Source organism: Lissotriton helveticus, chromosome 7, assembly GCF_964261635.1.
Source record: "Lissotriton helveticus chromosome 7, aLisHel1.1, whole genome shotgun sequence".
Classification (NCBI taxonomy): domain Eukaryota; kingdom Metazoa; phylum Chordata; class Amphibia; order Caudata; family Salamandridae; genus Lissotriton; species Lissotriton helveticus.
Window position 1 is genome coordinate 21,212,335 of NC_136068.1, and position 17,238 is coordinate 21,229,572.

The 17,238-nt window shown below is 42.5% G+C and overlaps 1 protein-coding gene across 1 annotated transcript in view; it reads left to right on the top strand.

Annotated features, from left to right (window-relative positions):
- The first annotated feature begins 211 nt into the window (after positions 1 to 211).
- The window catches only part of LOC144766583 (cell adhesion molecule CEACAM8-like), a 350,281-nt gene continuing 333,254 nt past the window's right edge, over positions 212 to 17,238 (top strand). Inside the window, exon 1 of the mRNA XM_078650380.1 lies at positions 212 to 547. Coding sequence (XP_078506506.1) covers positions 478 to 547 — 70 coding nt within the window. The 5' untranslated portion in view covers positions 212 to 477. The remainder of the gene's footprint in view (positions 548 to 17,238) is intronic.

Consider the following 17,238-nt stretch of genomic DNA (forward strand, 5'->3'; position numbering starts at 1 on the left):
AAGCAGGCCTGCAAAGTAAAAAATATAACCAAAGCCCTTTGACTTGTTCGTGCCAGAGAAGACGAACTGACTTTGAATGAGAAATAAACCCACACAGAGGTTTTTATGCAGAAGAGCGACCAACTCTAACCACAGACCCTGGGCTTTGACAGCTGGTGAGAGGGGAGGAGACATCCTTGCAGCAGAGGGCTGGAGGAGACTGTCTGGAGACAGGGCAAGAGCAGGCACTCTCACTGCACACTGGATCGTGAAAGGGTCGGATTGTGAAAGGCTCAGCAGTGCTGTCTCTGCAGACAGGGGAGTACACAGGGTGAGAGAGACACTCTCACTGCAAACAGGACTTTAAAAGGATCGGATTGTGAAAGTCACAGGAGTCCTGTCTCTGCAGACAGGGGAGTGAAGATACAGGGCGGGTTCTCCACACTGAACTCTTCTTCCAGCTCAAGTGTGAGCTCAGCTCGTGGTGTTTGACGCACAATGATGAATTCCCTGACGAGCTGGAGACCGGGTGGACGAGTTCATGGCGGCTGGGGCTGGATCCACACAGGTAAGGCAAGGGGCAATGAGACACCATGACCGGTGCCTGTAGACCGGTGCCTGTAGACCGGTGCCTGTAGACTGGTGCCTGTAGACCGGTGCCTGTAGACCGGTGCCTGTAGACCGGTGCCTGTAGACCGGTGCCTGTAGACCGGTGCCTGTAGACCGGTGCCTGAAGTTCCTGCACACACAGCTCACGGTGAAACCTCCTGTCCTCTCCTCCCTGGGACCAGCTCTCCCATCTCTTGTTGACTTTAGACTTGTCTTTGACCCTGTACAGAGCTCCGCTACCTTTTGACTAGGCTCCAAATACATGCATTGACACATACATGTTCACCTGTGGCGCTGGTCACTGTCCCAGGGTAAGAGCTGACCACCATCTTTGGGGGAGTCTTTGGGGATGGGAGTGGGTGTGGGGTGCACTGCCAGGCTGCACCTGGAAATAAATCTCCCTGCAGATCTTTAATAGGACTCTGGGGTTTCACTGCCGCAAAGGAGTCCACAGGGGCTGCCTCACCTGTGCTATTGTAGTGTCTCTTCTACAGGTCGAAGGATGACCGGGGCTGCAGAAACTGCCTCTCAAAGATTCCTAGCCATGCCCACCAGGCTCACTTCCCATCCTTCGGCGGGTACTGTGGAGTACTAGGGGCTTGTGATAGCGTTTGCCAGGTCAGTGCTTGTTTCTGTCCCCAGGCCTCTGTTTGAACTGTGAAGTGCAGCAATAATCAGTGCTCAGTGCACCACCTATGTCTCACTACTCGGTGCACACACTGCTTACCGGTCGTTGTATAACCGCGTGACATGCACCAGGCAGTATCCACTGCTCATTGCACACTACTCAGTGTGCAGCCAGGCGAGGACGCTGCAAGCTGCAGTGTGAACTTTGCAGAGCTCAATGCTCCATCCACCTGCACCCTGCACACTGCAAACTGCACACTGCTCATTGTGCACTGTATGTTACTCACTATACACTGCCCACCCTAGCCTGGCAATGCACACTGTTGATTGTGCACTATAAATAGCTTATCATGCACCACTGATTGTTCATTGCAAAACATTTATTGTAAACACATAGGCCATTTAGAATAATTAAACTGTACAGAAAAGATACTAGCTAACTCAGTAGTAGGTAGCAAAAATTTAGACCCCGGCAAGTATCCCATCCATTCCTCCCTCTGGTAAGGATATGACACCTGGAAAGATCAATGACCCACTGCTAGAACAGGCCAAACGTTACCGGGCAATAGCCCCGTTAAAGTTAGTCCTCCCATAGGGTTTCTTTTTTGGAACATAGCTGGACTTCGTCCTAAGATAGAAAATGGCACCGTATTTAAAATTTTTGAGAATTATAGTATAATCTGTCTTCAAGAGACTTGGTCCACCACATAAATACATCTCGTAGGTTATAAAACCTATTTTTCCCCTGCACTACCAGCAGTATTTGGTAGAGCAAAAGGTGGTTAGGTACATTCATCTCGAGCTCCATAGGAGGGGTGGAAATAACACCCTTGGAACTGGAAGCGAACTACCAGATACTTAGACTGCGTTTTAAAAGAGAGGACACCATTCTCTTGGTAAACTTCTACAACAACCTAGAAGATGTAGAATTGTTGAAAGTTTTGCGTAAGATGCGCCTTAAACTATCTCCCTTGACAAGGGGGTCTGCCGACGGAACTACCATCATCTGGGGGGGTGACTTTAACCAACACCCTTGCAAACATAGCAATTTGAATTTGTGTGGGATTACAGATGAAAATGAACAGCCTATACTCCACTTCTCCCACTCTAACATTGGAAATTACCTATACAAACTTATCTTTCATCTGAATCTTGTAATCACTAATGAAATGAACCCCACAACCCAGTTGTTGGATCCAACATTTCTAGGGAGGGGAAGGCAGACCACCATAGACTTTATTTTGATATCAAATACTGTGGGTAACCGTGCAAGAAATTTTGCAACATTGATAAATGTAATAAGAGATCATTGTGCTCTTAGTCTAACATTTCGACTACCCTATCAGCACACCACGCAAAGTATAGCCAGTGCATTGAAACAAAATACTTTACACCTAGATAGATTAAATGGATTCTCTATAAAATGGGAGAAAGTTGATCCTTTAGAAATCACAAGGAGAGTTATACAGAAAGCCTATCTTCCAATTCTTAAATGTTTAGATGAGTCGACACAAGAGGAGAAAGTAATAAGTAACTTTGGGCTGGTTCTAATTGCAATAAAAGAGGCACTTTCTGTAAAATTAAAAAATACCCAAGCAAATAAAGTAGGGTGGTTTAACCACAAATATACAGCAGCACTTTCCAAGTTAAAAATTGCCCTGCAAAAATCGAACAGGGTGGGCCATGAAATAGCAAATCTCCGGAAGGAATATAACACAGCACTAAAGGTCCGGAAATCCGAACTAAAACAGGCTTTATGGGATCACAGTTACATAAAAGCTGTATCCATAAAAATAGTTCCGACTTTTGGTCTGTGATCAAATCTCCGTTCCTATCTGATCATAAAGATTTGCCTGCTATAGACGTGGCCATTGATGAATCGGTCTGGGTGGCACATTTCTCAAAGATCTTTGAGAAAGGTCTAGTCAAAATGGATGGGCAAGAAGATATAACCCCCATACCGCCTGCGCCCTTTCATCCTATTCCACTAGAAATTACTATTGTTGAGGTACTTTTGGCCGTAAATGCCAGCAAAAACGGCAAGGCCCCTGGCCCACATGGGGTTCCAGTAGATCTCTTTAAATTAAATCTAGATCTCTGGGCCCCAATTTTGACTAGGGTCCTAAGGGCAGCCTGTGAGGTGGGATTACTGGACTCATGGAGTAAATCAATTATGGTCCCCATTTTTAAAAAGGGGGACCGTCAGGAGGTATCTTGTTATCGTCCGATTTCACTGCTGGACTCCGTGGGTAAAGTGGCAGGCAGAGTTATTCTCGAGCGGCTACAGCGGTGGGCGGACGATGCCCGGATCCTCTCGGATCTCCAATTCGGGTTTCGGGAAGGTCTAGGGACAGTCGAACAGGCCCTACACTTGGCAATGATGTTAGGCAAGTATGTAAGTGCGAAGGCGGGTAGGATGTATATGGTATACGTTGATCTGTCAGCTGCGTCTGTCATGCCAAACTTTGGTCCGTGTTATTGGATATGGGGGTAGATCTACCATTAGTAAATTTCCTGCGCGAACTGTATTCGAATGCCTCAGCTAGGGTAAGGTTCGGGGTGAAGGGCGAACTATCCACGCTGTTTGGAGTGGAGCGGGGAGTCAGACAAGGTTGTGTTCTGGCTCCCTTTTTTTTTACGCTTTACACTAACAGTCTGGAGAGGGCCATGTTGGAGGGGAGCCAGGATCTTCCGATAATAAAAAAAACGTCTGATTCCTGCTCTTCTGTACGCGGATGACGCGGTGATATTGGCTTGCACACCCCTAGAACTCCAGAGGGCTCTAAATGGATATTCCCAATTTATGGGGAAGCTGGATCTATGTATAAATATTAAAAAACACCTTTGTCATGATAGCAGGTTCAGGGAAAAAAAGGACAAAGGATATTCATCTAGGTACGGAAAAACTTGCTATTACAGCACAATATCCATACTTGGGAATAATTATTGACCAAAAACTTAACTGGAAATCAGCAAAATAGTCCAGAAAAGTCCATCTTATGAGAGCCACTATGGCCCTCGTAAATGTTTCTAAAAAACTGAGAAAGAGGCCCCCGGTAGAGCTCTTAAAGATTTATAGAGCTAAATGTCAATCAGTAGCGCTATACGGGGCGGGAGTGTGGGGGTATGCAAATACTAATAATCTTCAAGTAGCTGAGAATGTTTTTTTGAGATTCCTGCTAGCGGTACCAAAGAGCGTATCTACCTTTGCATGTCATATGGAACTGGGGATCCCTTACCTAGGATATATGACATCACAGCGCATGCTTTCACAACGCATGCCATTACGACGCAACTTTTACAACGCATACCATTACAACGCATAGTGCTTTGGGGCGCTGGATAGTGAATAGTTTAATTTACTATTCCAACTCCAGTCCCCGTGGATAGTAGGGAAGGTGTTGAATAGTAAATTAAACCTATTCCCTATCCTAGAGCGCCCCCCAGCGCAATGCGTTTTAATGGTTTGCGTTGTAAAAATTGTGTCGTAATGGCACTGCATAGTAAAAGTTGCGTTGTAAAGGTTGTCTCCCTCAGATCTAGCTAAAATACAACCACTCCTCCTCTGGCATCGAATTTGGTTAACAGACAAAAATGAATTTACACAGCAAATCATCTTAGACTGCATGGCCTTGGATCACTCACATAAAATAGGTTGGTTGTCATACATAAAAAGAATCTTCTATGACCTAGGATTGGAAAAACATTATCTAGAACCAATCCCAATTCGGTCATTATCAAGGAAGGCACTACAGGCGTTGTCCCTTACACACTTAGAAGAACTACGGATAACCAAAGAAGCGGTCAAACCTTCTGTCCAACACTGTATGGCTGTTCAAACAACATTTTTAATTCAGCCTTATCTAACCTATGATTTTACCATGTTTGAGAGATTTCTCCTGACTTGGTTTAGGTTAAATGTTTTACATCGTTTGGTTGCCTTCCCAATAAGAAACAACTGGGACCCGGAATTATCTCTCTGTCCGTGTGATGAGATTTCTACTCAGACAACAATTCACACTCTCTTTTTTTGTAAATACTACAGTGGGTACAGAAAGACTTGGCTAATTCCGCTATTAAAAATTATGGGTTTTAGAAGATGCCTTCCGGCCCTTCTATCTCTACAGTTCCTGGGTGAGGAGTGGATAGCAAAGCATATTGTCAAGTTTCTGAAATATATTTTTTGACATCAAACTAACTTGTAAATAGTATTGTATAGTTACACTTACCGATAAAGATAATCATGTAGGTAACAAGTAAGAGGATCGCCCATTATAAGGTTCCATATATATTTTTATGATTCTGTTTTTAAATTGTATATACATTAGAATTTGTATAAGTTTTTTTTATAATGACATTGTTTTAGCGGAAATACTGTGTTTTAATGTTAAAAAGTGAAAATGAAATGTATGTGTTATATTGCTTTTATGCTTTTTAAAAAATAACAAAAACCGAATAAAGATATACTACTACATAGGCCAGTGCGCACAGTAACTGCTGCTGCTCACTGTGCATTGTTCACTGCTTACTTGATCATACCCCAGGGCGCCCTGAATGCTAGCATGATAGGTGCTAAACAAGGTCCTTGGTCTCCTCGGAAGAGCTTTAGGCACTAACAGAAGTAAATACATTTATTGTGTTAATCACACAGAGCTCAATAAATACTTTAATCATACACATTCATAAAAACAACCTCAATGTTATACACCTTTAAAAGTGTTAGCTTAGTCTAACCATATTTTTGAGCATTTGATAAGCCAATTCTAAAATGTCATTCATTTTTCAATAGAAATATGGTACTTGGTTGTAGAACAGTTTTTGATAGCCTCCATCATCTGTCTGATGTAAATAAAGTTTCCTTAATATTAACAATGTTGGACAAATGCAAACAACATGAAAAAGCATTTCAACTTTATAACTACACAGACGGCAAGCACTCTTATCTTTCAGTTTCAGATTCCATATTCTCTCAAACTCAAATATTGGCATGTAAAGTAATCTGAATCTAAAGTTTTTCTCTGTTAGTGCACCTTGTAGATTTGATTCAATGTGTTCTTAATTCACTGATCAATAAGATTCATACGCCAATCCTTGTGTCTCGGGTTCATCAAGGAAGCAAGGTCATTTTCTCTGCTGCTTTGAAGGTAGTTTTTCTTAGTAGGTCTTTCTGCATAGTACGGCTCATTTTAGCCAGCGTTTCTGTTGATGGTAGATTGAATTTTTCAATTGCCTTAACTATGGATGTTAGCTTTAATTCCATATTATGTTATGAATATATTTTTATTTCTATGAAAATAAGATATTTTAAAGATGTTTTTTTATGACACAATCGCAAAAGTATTGTATTTTTGCAGCCGTCTGAGTTGTGTGTAGGAGTTTTATGTTAAGTTCCAATCTTAATATGCTACGTCAAGTAGATGCTCCAAGCTTTAAAAGTCTCTTGACATCAAGCATGCAGATTGTTTCTACATGACAATGTTATTCATAGTGAATACAAAGGAAGCTTAGAGCAGCAAAGGTGTAATTTTCATTCCTAATGATTTTAATGATGAGCCAATTGCTGTACTTCAATATAGTTTTGCAAACCTCATTCCAGATGTTGTTGTTAAGAAGACTTTTCTTTTCTGGTGATAATGTGATTGGTCCAAGATAATTTGTTGTCAATTTCCCTTCCCACATAGTCGCACGGATTAACAATTTCTATAGGTGGATCTTATACATTTCGTGATGATCCAAATGTCATTATCTGGTCATTAAATAGTTAGTTAAGAGGCTATTTGCTAAACTGGTCTTGTTTAACTAAGTTAGTAGATATTGTAACCCTTTTGGAGTTTATAAGAGGATTATCAATTATCAGCGAAAGCTAGACATTTAGGGGCCCGATTTACACGGTTACACTGAGATAAAAGTCTAACTTTACAACTTTTGGTACGAACAAGTGGCGTTTATAATTATTAGTAAAATAAGACTTTTTTCACAGTTTAACTTAAGTTTTGGTCTTAAGTTTAACCGAGACCAAGGGCCATATGTATCAAGCCTTTTGCGATTCGTTAAGGCCGAAATTCGGCCTTAGCGAATCGCCAACGGCCTTTTTTCCGATTTTGAAATGTATGAAAAATTAGCAAAATAAGGAATCGCAAAAATTTGCGATTCCTTATTTTGCTATAGCATTTAAGGAATCGCATTTTTGCGATTCCTTAAATACTATGTATGAAGCATTTTTCTATAGCGGATTTAGCTTAAGAAATCGCAATTTACCACCAACTTTCAATTGGTGGTAATTTGCGATTTCTTTTAAAAATGCACAAATTGGCATTTTTTAATGTGGCATGTGACGCACATACATGGCCAAAGGGCATGTATGTGCGCCATATGCACACACATGCTGATTTCAGGGGTGCAGCAGGGTGTCCTTCAGACACCCCTGCACCCTTGAAATCAATCTCATTTTGCGATTAGCAAATTGCAAATCGCAAAATGAAATGCATTTCACAATCATTCCTATTCCTGGCCCATAGGAATGAATGGGAAATTATTCCTTTTTTGTGATTTCGCGACTTGCGAATTCGCAAATAAAGAAGATTAAGGAATCGCAAAAAAAATGCGATTTTTTACATACATACCGTTTTGCGAATTCTAAATAGCGATTCCTTAAAAATCGCTATTTAGAATTCGCAAAACGGAACTATGATACATATGGCCCCAAATGTCTAGCCTCAGTTAAACTTAAGACCAAAACTATAGTTAAAAACAATATCCTCTGAGCACACCCACAGTTCAATCAAGTAATTCCAACGTGTATATGGCAAGTAACTCCAATCCTCAGGAGTCGGTTCAAAATAATATAATCTCCAAAGTCAATGCAAACAAAAGTCCACTTTCTGTATAAGAAGTCCTTATAATTTATTTCACAAGTTGATTACACCAGCCAACACGTGTTTCGTCGTGTATATATTGTACCTCGACTTCTTCAGGGCTCTGTATCTTTCCGTAATCTCTCTTTTATATTATAGTCCTCATAACACGAACAAGTCAATCAATCTTCAAAATTCTCCTCGTAACTCATCCAGCAATATGTCAACAGTGTCTGTCTCTCCAAACACCTATACTAAGTCATCCCCACTATCAATATCACATTCACTTCTATGCAAGTGAGGGAGATCAGTAAGTGTCAAAACACCAAATATTAATGCGCTAATCCATTCTCTCCTCCCATAATTGAGATAGAATTACATATACTCACCAACGGTAACTATAAATTATATATTATGCACAGGGTCGTCTTCTCTTGGTCAATATACGGTTATCTGTATCAAAATAATGACTAAAGTAAGATAACCCGTATCAAGTCTCTAGTTACATAGAGTAGATAAATTTTGCCCACACTCACCAAACGTCGTTATCTTCAAATATCTCGACTGCCTGAAATATATGTAAAAGGAAACGGATATAAATATCAATACCGTTTCAGAATTTAGTGTTTCCATAAAACTACCGACGTTTGGTGAGTGTGGGCAAAATTTATCTACTCTATGTAACTAGAGACTTGATACGGGTTATCTTACTTTAGTCATTATTTTGATACAGATAACCGTATATTGACCAAGAGAAGACGACCCTGTGCATAATATATAATTTATAGTTACCGTTGGTGAGTATATGTAATTCTATCTCAATTATGGGAGGAGAGAATGGATTAGCGCATTAATATTTGGTGTTTTGACACTTACTGATCTCCCTCACTTGCATAGAAGTGAATGTGATATTGATAGTGGGGATGACTTAGTATAGGTGTTTGGAGAGACAGACACTGTTGACATATTGCTGGATGAGTTACGAGGAGAATTTTGAAGATTGATTGACTTGTTCGTGTTATGAGGACTATAATATAAAAGAGAGATTACGGAAAGATACAGAGCCCTGAAGAAGTCGAGGTACAATATATACACGACGAAACACGTGTTGGCTGGTGTAATCAACTTGTGAAATAAATTATAAGGACTTCTTATACAGAAAGTGGACTTTTGTTTGCATTGACTTTGGAGATTATATTATTTTGAACCGACTCCTGAGGATTGGAGTTACTTGCCATATACACGTTGGAATTACTTGATTGAACTGTGGGTGTGCTCAGAGGATATTGTTTTCAGTATTGCTTCACATGAAGCCAGTTGATGTTGGATACGCATCATTCCTCTTGAAGCACCTTAGTGATTACTACTAATAATTATATTTTGTACCCTGATGTTAAGGTAGTGCGCCCATAATAGGTTGGTATCCACTTCTTAATTGAACAAAACTATAGTTAAACTGAGAAATACGTCTAACTTTCCTACTCATAAATGTCCTTTGTGAATACCGAAAGCCGTAATGTTAGACTTTTGACTCAGTTTACCTTTGAGGATCTGGCCTATACTCTCTAGAGTTTTTGAACCAATATTTTAAGTATTCAAGTAGATCAGCAATGTATTGTGAAAACGAGATTGGTGCTAAAATACAACCTGTTTCAGACCAATTAAGATTGATTCCTTTGCTGATGAAATCCTATTGTATGCAAGTCTTATTTTCAACCAACTTTCAGTATGTTACTCCATCAGAATGTGCAGGAGAGAATGGTCTATTCCCCATTTGAAAAGTTTATTCCATTAGCGCTCTCTACATATTTTGTGAAGCAATGTAGTGTAGTCTACAAAACAGACATAAAGGGGCATATGTACAAGTTCTTATTGCCACCACAAGGTCACTTTTACCGGCATTGTGGTGTTGATAGGGGCTACAACTTATGAACAAAGCAGTGTTAAGCCACTTAACATGACTTAACGCTGCCTTGTACATAAGGCCCCTTTCACACTATGGTTAGCGTGAAAGGGGTGGGCAGTGGGTGTTGCAGTCGGCATTACACGGCAACACCAATTCATTTTGACGCTGCCCCCTATGTACAAGAGTGGTGTACATAGGAGGCAGGGTCAAAATAGTTAAATCCTGGTCTTAAGTTGGTGAAATGAGGAGAAATGCGTTATGGTTTGTTTACATGGAAGCTGTCCCTTCCTGTACATAAACAAACCTTGAAGCAGCACACATGAAAGTGACAGAATGGCATTTTAGGATTGTTTATGTGCAGGAAGGACACCTTCCAACACATAAACAATCCTCCACTGCACGCAGACACCCTTGTACTATGGTGCAAGGGTGCCTGCATCGGCACTAAGTTGCTAAACTTAGCGCCATTGCAGGAGCAAACGCAAGGCTGCACCACATTCTTGCAAATATGTGGCAGCCTTGCGTTTCAGAAGTGGCGGAGCGTGGCGTTAAGTCAATGAGGCTAACGCCACGCTCCGCCATTTCCTTGTAAATAACCCCCATAATGTGGTATTTTTTAAAATATTTTTTGTGAGAAGAGGTATAGCGGAAATATTATGTGTAGTTGAACAGTGTGATCATAAGCCACTTTGAATTAATGGTATCAAATGATGTTAATTGTTCATATAGTAAGAATATTTTGTAAATATTTTGGAAAACATTTGTCTTCAAAATCCAGAAGAGCAGTAAATCAGTAATTTTTAGGTCTCACCTAAGCAGCGCATATGTGCTGATTAGGAAAAAGACCATTTGGAATGGATTTGCTTTTCGCCCTAAAAACGTGCACGCGTTGCATTGCTTTCAATGGCATTGCGTGCACGTTTGGCGATTCCTTTGCGGGAGCGAGCTTTGACACCATATGTTGGTAATTAACTTGCAAACATATGGTAAACCGGCGCAGGCCCCCTCTTCCCTCCCCTACCCCTGCTGCCTCCTATCAGTGCGAGGCGCGCACGCTTGTTTTCTTAAATGGCTGGAATTGCGTTAGTGTCATAGAAGCACCGGGTTATTGGATTGCTGATTTTTTTCTTTCATGCGGATGAGGGGGTCTCGTGTGAAAGGCGGGGTAGGGCGCAGTTATAAAACATCTGTGTCATTGTATCATAGGCGAAGTTACATTTTATTCCCTGGCAGGGATTTCTATGCACGTGCATTCGATGCAATGTGCAAGTCGGGACTTATAATGGAACCTTTGTAAAGAAGGAACTTTGGGAAAGGATCAGTAAAAAAACACTTCACCCGGCAGTTTCTTCATGATTTATGTAGGGCTTCTGCCAAATGAAACAGTTACCGTGGTGCACACCGTAAACTGACACAGGTGCAATGTACCTCCATCTTGCACAGTACTACTGTGAACACCGGGTGTGTATCGCTAGGGAAAGTTGGCAGCTGGAGGTGGTTTTGTTGTAAATGTCCTTACAGGAGAACGCATGTGACCCAGGCTTGCTCAGAAAAGTGCACTGGTACTGTACTGGGGCCACGGCAGAAGCGAGTAGTAAAAGCCTCCCCACAGCCAACACCGCCGCCTACGACACTGAAACCCCACATTTTGGGGGCAGTTAAAGAGTAGTCCTCAGACTGCGAGTTCGAGGGCAGCTAAACAGGGAGACTGCACCCGAGTCCGGATGCACCCGAGTCCTGACAGACACCCTGTGGTCATGTAGGCGGCTCTATGGAGGACCAGCAACTTCTAGCCGGCTTCTACTCTCCTCTGGGAGTCATCTGCATAAACACCCTTCCGTGCCCTTCCTGTGTTGCAGTTACACTCTCTAAGAGATAAAATGATAAAATGGATAAACCTCGGAAGGGTTGGTAGTTTCACCGCAGCACTGTGGCTTTATCATGGGACTCTGGGCTCTTCTGGGCTGTTTTTTTTTGTGGGTTTTTTGTAATGCACATGTGTTTCAGACTGCATATCAGAGAAAGGTTATGCAACCAGCACTGGATATCGAAATATATAGAAGTGCAGGTAGTAGTATCTCAGAGTACACGTTTGCTCCAGAAAAGTACCTCCCCCTCAAAAGTAATGCACCAGTGCTGAGAGCGGCTGGTAATCTCCCTTTCATATCCAAGAAGTGTGGTTACTGAGTACCTGGCAGTATCTGTTTATTTAAAGCACTGGGTACACCAGATATATCATAATGTGTACCTGGCTGTGTTCGAGTTCTGTTTTCCTTGAGGTGAGAAAGTGACAACTTCATAGGGAGAGTGAAGTCACCTAAACATCTATCATGTGACAAATGTTCCCTTTTTAGGTCTCGCCTACGCAGCGCGCAAGTGCTGCATAGAAGAGAGAACTTTAGCCATCGGCACAGCTTTGGCGGCAAAAATGTGCACATGTTGCATTGCTTGCAATGGCAAAACGTGCACGTCTGGTGATTTCCCTGCGGGAGCGCAGCACCATATGGTAGCGCCATATGGTTGCAATCATCGCGCCTTGCTGCACGCTCCCGCAAGGGAATCAAGCAGGCCAGCTCCCCCTGCTGCCGCGCGAGGCGCGCGCTTGTGCTGGTTTTCTATCCCTCTGCTTTTGTTTTCTTCTTTTATTCTCTTCCCCTTGTGTGTATTTCTTTCTATTTACCACTTTACTAATATTCAAGTATAATGTCTTCCACTCAATTTCCCTTCACTTTACGTTTTCATTTATGGTGCTTTTTCTATATTTTTCTTAACCCTCTCTCAGACTCTTTTGTCAGCACTAAAATGTGCGTTTTGAAAACCCTGGATTGTTTACGAGCCTCGGAACTTGCGCTGCATCTAATTCCAGTGAGCAGTTGAAACTGTTCAAATCTACTCACCCCTGTCTAGCGAGGTTGCTCGCATTTTCAGAAGCAGCCAATCGAAAACAGCAATCTGTCAGCCAATCTTTGCCTACTCTCAGGGCAAAAAACTTGAACCTGCGATTTAGCTGCTGCGAATCTCCACCTCTCTGTGGATTGCTTCCAGTGTAGCTATGGTGACTCGATATTGGGTGAATGTTGTACATTTTCTACTAATCTACCAAGCCTAGCGGTGCTTATTGTTTAAGTCTATGGTAATGTGAAATGTTTAGTGCTTCAGTACATACAACTGTGGAAGTTTAATTCACCAAGCTGGATACAAAATGCTGTGTAATGTATTTATCTGTGTTCATCTGTAGCAGTACCAGGAGGCAACTGCTCCCTCAAGTTGCAATATGACATTCTCTATTAGAACTTGGAATGTTATACTTTTATACATCTGCACGAGGCAGGCAATCTGCAGAGTATAGGAGCATAACATGAACACAGATCACCACAACATCTACTTCCTTTAATCATTACATAAGTATTGTATTGTATTGTAATTGCATTTATATAGCGCTTACTACCCCTGACGAGGCGTCGAAGCGCTTTTTCGGCGAGTAGCACGCTACTCCGGGACCCGTAGAGGATTAGTGTTGAATTAGTATAGTAAAACATGCAAGAACATTTTAAGTGGTGGATAGGTTAGTCAGTTATTTGGATTTGGAATGATAGCAGAAGGATAGAGGAGGAAAAAAGGTTTGTATTTATATAGAGCTTGTTACCGCTGATGGAATGTTGAAGCACGCTACTCCAGAAGCTCATAAAGGATTAGTGGTGCATTAATATGGTGAAATACGAACGTAATTTCAGTGGTGGTTATTAGTCAGTTATTTGGAGTGAGAAGAAAAGCGGAGACATAAAAGGGGAAGAAAAGTTTGCATTCATATAGCACTTGTTACCCCTGATGGGTGTTGAAGCGCTTTTCTGGCAAGTGGCATAAGTAATCTTCGAATGCATAAAAGAAACTTCTTCAAAACAACGAACGAGTTTCAAACAAAAATGATAAAAAAAAGCATTGGCATAGCCAATAGGTCTCACTTTTGGGACCTTATAAGTATTTAGTTACGCAGCACAATATCCTTGGTGCAACAATATCAACCGTTGCATGGCTAAACACTTATAAGTTCCCAAAGGCGAGACATATTGGCTATGCTAATGCTTGTTTATTTTGCATTTAATTACAGCGTCAAATTTGGTGTAAGTAGAAACTGCACACATTGCATCTTTAACACTGCCTTATCAAATGCTACTTCTGGCCACAATCATCTTGCAAAGGGCCGCTTATGTTTTCTGAATCACCAATCTGTATGGTTTTGTTTGTGCCGGTGCTTACCACAAACACTTATTTCTTAACCCCTCCGCTGAACGTTTCGCGCTGGTGCGGAACGTTCTATTGCGCGGGCGGGGCCCGAACGTTCAACGGACGTGCGAAGCACTACCGAGGTAGTGCACAGGACGTCGGCTGAACATGGCCAGCACTGAAGGGGATAATACCAACATATATTTATAACAGTCCCCCACCTGGTGGTGTTGTCAGTCTATTTCTAAAAAGGGCAGATAAGCAAAGTGTTTAACAAATCAATGAATGGGTCAAGTTATAATATCAGGGTGCCCAAGCCATTCCTATAGCTTTGGGTCAACGGCGACAGCTCAAATTATCTTTCAAGGAGTGCAATGGTTACTAGGTGGTATTGGTACTGGTTTCTGGCTTTGCCGGCAGGTACCATAGGTGGTGCAACCTGCCCCAGCCAATGGCTGATGCTTCCCTTGGGCCCATAGCTGAGGCAGAGCCCCGCCTTCAGCCTGAGTAAGCCAAAAGCCTCCTACTGTCTTTCCTGCTCTTTGAAGTCTTGGTGAGTGAACGTAGATTTTGGATCCTTCCTGAGCCTCTGGTGACCAGTGTTTGGTTTCAGTTTGTTTGAGAGCCCAGGGATTAGTATCTCCCAATGTTTCTTGTTGCTAATGTTATTTTTCCTTTGAAGTGAAACACAGTTTTGTGCTGATGGGCCAGAGTGCCTAGGTACCTTGGGCCTGTTGACCAGGATATGTTGTGGGCTCTGCACAGCTACATGATGACAAATGATTCCCCCAAGGACTGGGACATGACGTGCACAGATGAGCACAGGGTTCCAGACAGGACTTATGGACGGGGACGCAGATGGACAGTCTGTCTCATAGAGGGTTCAAGGCAGAAATGAGGTGCAGCCTGCTACCTGACTGTCTTCTCCCCAGTATTGACAGCAATTTAGTGGTATCAGGCCTGCTCCAACTTTACAAATGTAACTTCCTGCGAGGAAAATCTCCCACATCCTTGTTGGGCCTTCCTGTTCCGAAGTGACATTGCACCAAGAGTGGTATCTCCAACTAAAGCCAAGGCCAAAGTAGAGAAACTAACATTACCAGGACCATACTTGACTTTGCATAAGTCAAGGAAAAAAATGGTTTCACTCACTCACAACTCATCATATGTGGCCTTTATCTTCAGGTTTCTCGCAATGCTTGGAAATAAATCCTAAGAAAGGCTGCGGTCATGATCAGGGGGCCAAATGTGTCAAGTGCACGAGGCAAAGTGTATGTCTGTAATTACGTGGTGAAACAAAAACCAAGCAAATCATGTCACATTTACCAGCACGTCTGAAGTTCGCTCTCTGCAAACAGTGGGCTGTTTTAGAAAACATAGAAGAAGGTAGAACAGAGTAATAGGGCAAATAATCTTCTATAGTGCGTTTGCTTTGAGAAAGGCGTTGCATGTTAGCACAGTCAGAACCCAAATTTATACCTCCTTAATATATTTGTGATATCTAGAAACACTGTCTTCTGTACTGAGAGACAGCCTGTTACAATAACATCTTGTACTTGAGTATTGCAAGGTCTTGTGTGTGCCTGAGATCCATTATACTGGGTTCTAGGGCGGTGAACCCTTCCGAGCCAACTTTCCTGTGCTTGCCTGTCCAGTAGAAGAGGTAGGCGATGAAAGAGCCTCCAAGGGGTGGTGTAAAAGGTGCCTAGCAGCATATTTGCGCGTTCAGTTAGTGCGTGTGCACATGTTGACATCTCTGTATACCAGGGCACGGGCACCTCAGTACTTTCTGGAGAGGAAGCCTGGGACAGCGCCTCTTCAGATGTCACACAATTAAAATCTACGTCTTATGCAATAACTAACTGCAAACAGTGAATTTACTCATCGGTGGCGAATAACCACTTCTGAACAGTAAAAGGACTTGTGCATAACTTCAGTTTATTTACAATCTCTAAATATAGGATACATGTCCCACCCTCTCTGCGGTCCCTTTGGACACTTCATCCCTCAAAAGTGGTGTGCACACTACTGTTATCCAGTAGCGAGGCTATGTTGGAACCTATATTGGGTGCTGTCAAATAGTTTGATGAAGTACATCTCAACCAAAAGAATGTGGTACATCGTGGTACTTACTTAAACACCATAAGATGACAGCTGGTGTGATCTTGGACAACAACATGTACAGGGTGAGCTGAGATTACCTGGTGTCTTTGCTTGACGGGCGCAGGAACACCTCAGTCAGTTGGTGGGGGAGGGGGGTATATTATTGTCAATATACTGTGCTGTTCAACTACGCTTCAAGATAAGTACCCCATCGTCCAGCGAACACCCCAAACGTGGAATTTATACATTCTTCCCCAGAGAAAGCATCTGCAAACCATCACAAACGCTACTGTAATCTGCCTATGGTGCCCACATGGTCCTTTATCTATTTCTTTAGCTTCTTCTGTGTATACTTTCTTCTTCTGTGGCGTTTCTGTAAAGCGATACGAATGCACATATTATTAAAAACCTACCTGGCCTCTCTGTCTCTGTCTCTGTCTCTGTCTCTCTGTCTCTGTCTCTCTGTCTCTGTCTCTGTCTCTGTCCCTGTCTCTGTCTCTGTCTCTGCCCCTGTCTCTGTCTCTGTCTCTGTCCCTGTCCCTGTCTCTGTCTCTGTCTATGTCTCTCTGTCTCTGTCTCTGTCTCTGCCTCTGTCCCTGTCTCTGTCTCTGTCTCTGTCCCTGTCTCTGTCTCTGTCTCTGTCCCTGTCTCTGTCTCTGTCTCTCTGTCCCTGTCTCCGTCTCTGTCCCTGTCCCTGTCTCTGTCTCTGTCTCTCTGTCTCTGTCCCTGTCCCTGTCTGTCTCTGTCTCTCTGTCTCTGTCTCTCTGTCTCTGTCTCTGTCTCTCTGTCTCTGTCTCTCTGTCTCTGTCTCTGTCTCTGTCCCTGTCCCTGTCTCTGTCTCTGTCTCTGTCCCTGTCTCTGTCCCTGTCTCTGTCTCTGTCCCTGTCCCTGTCTCTGTCTCTGTCTCTCTGTCTCTGTCCCTGTCCCTGTCCCTGT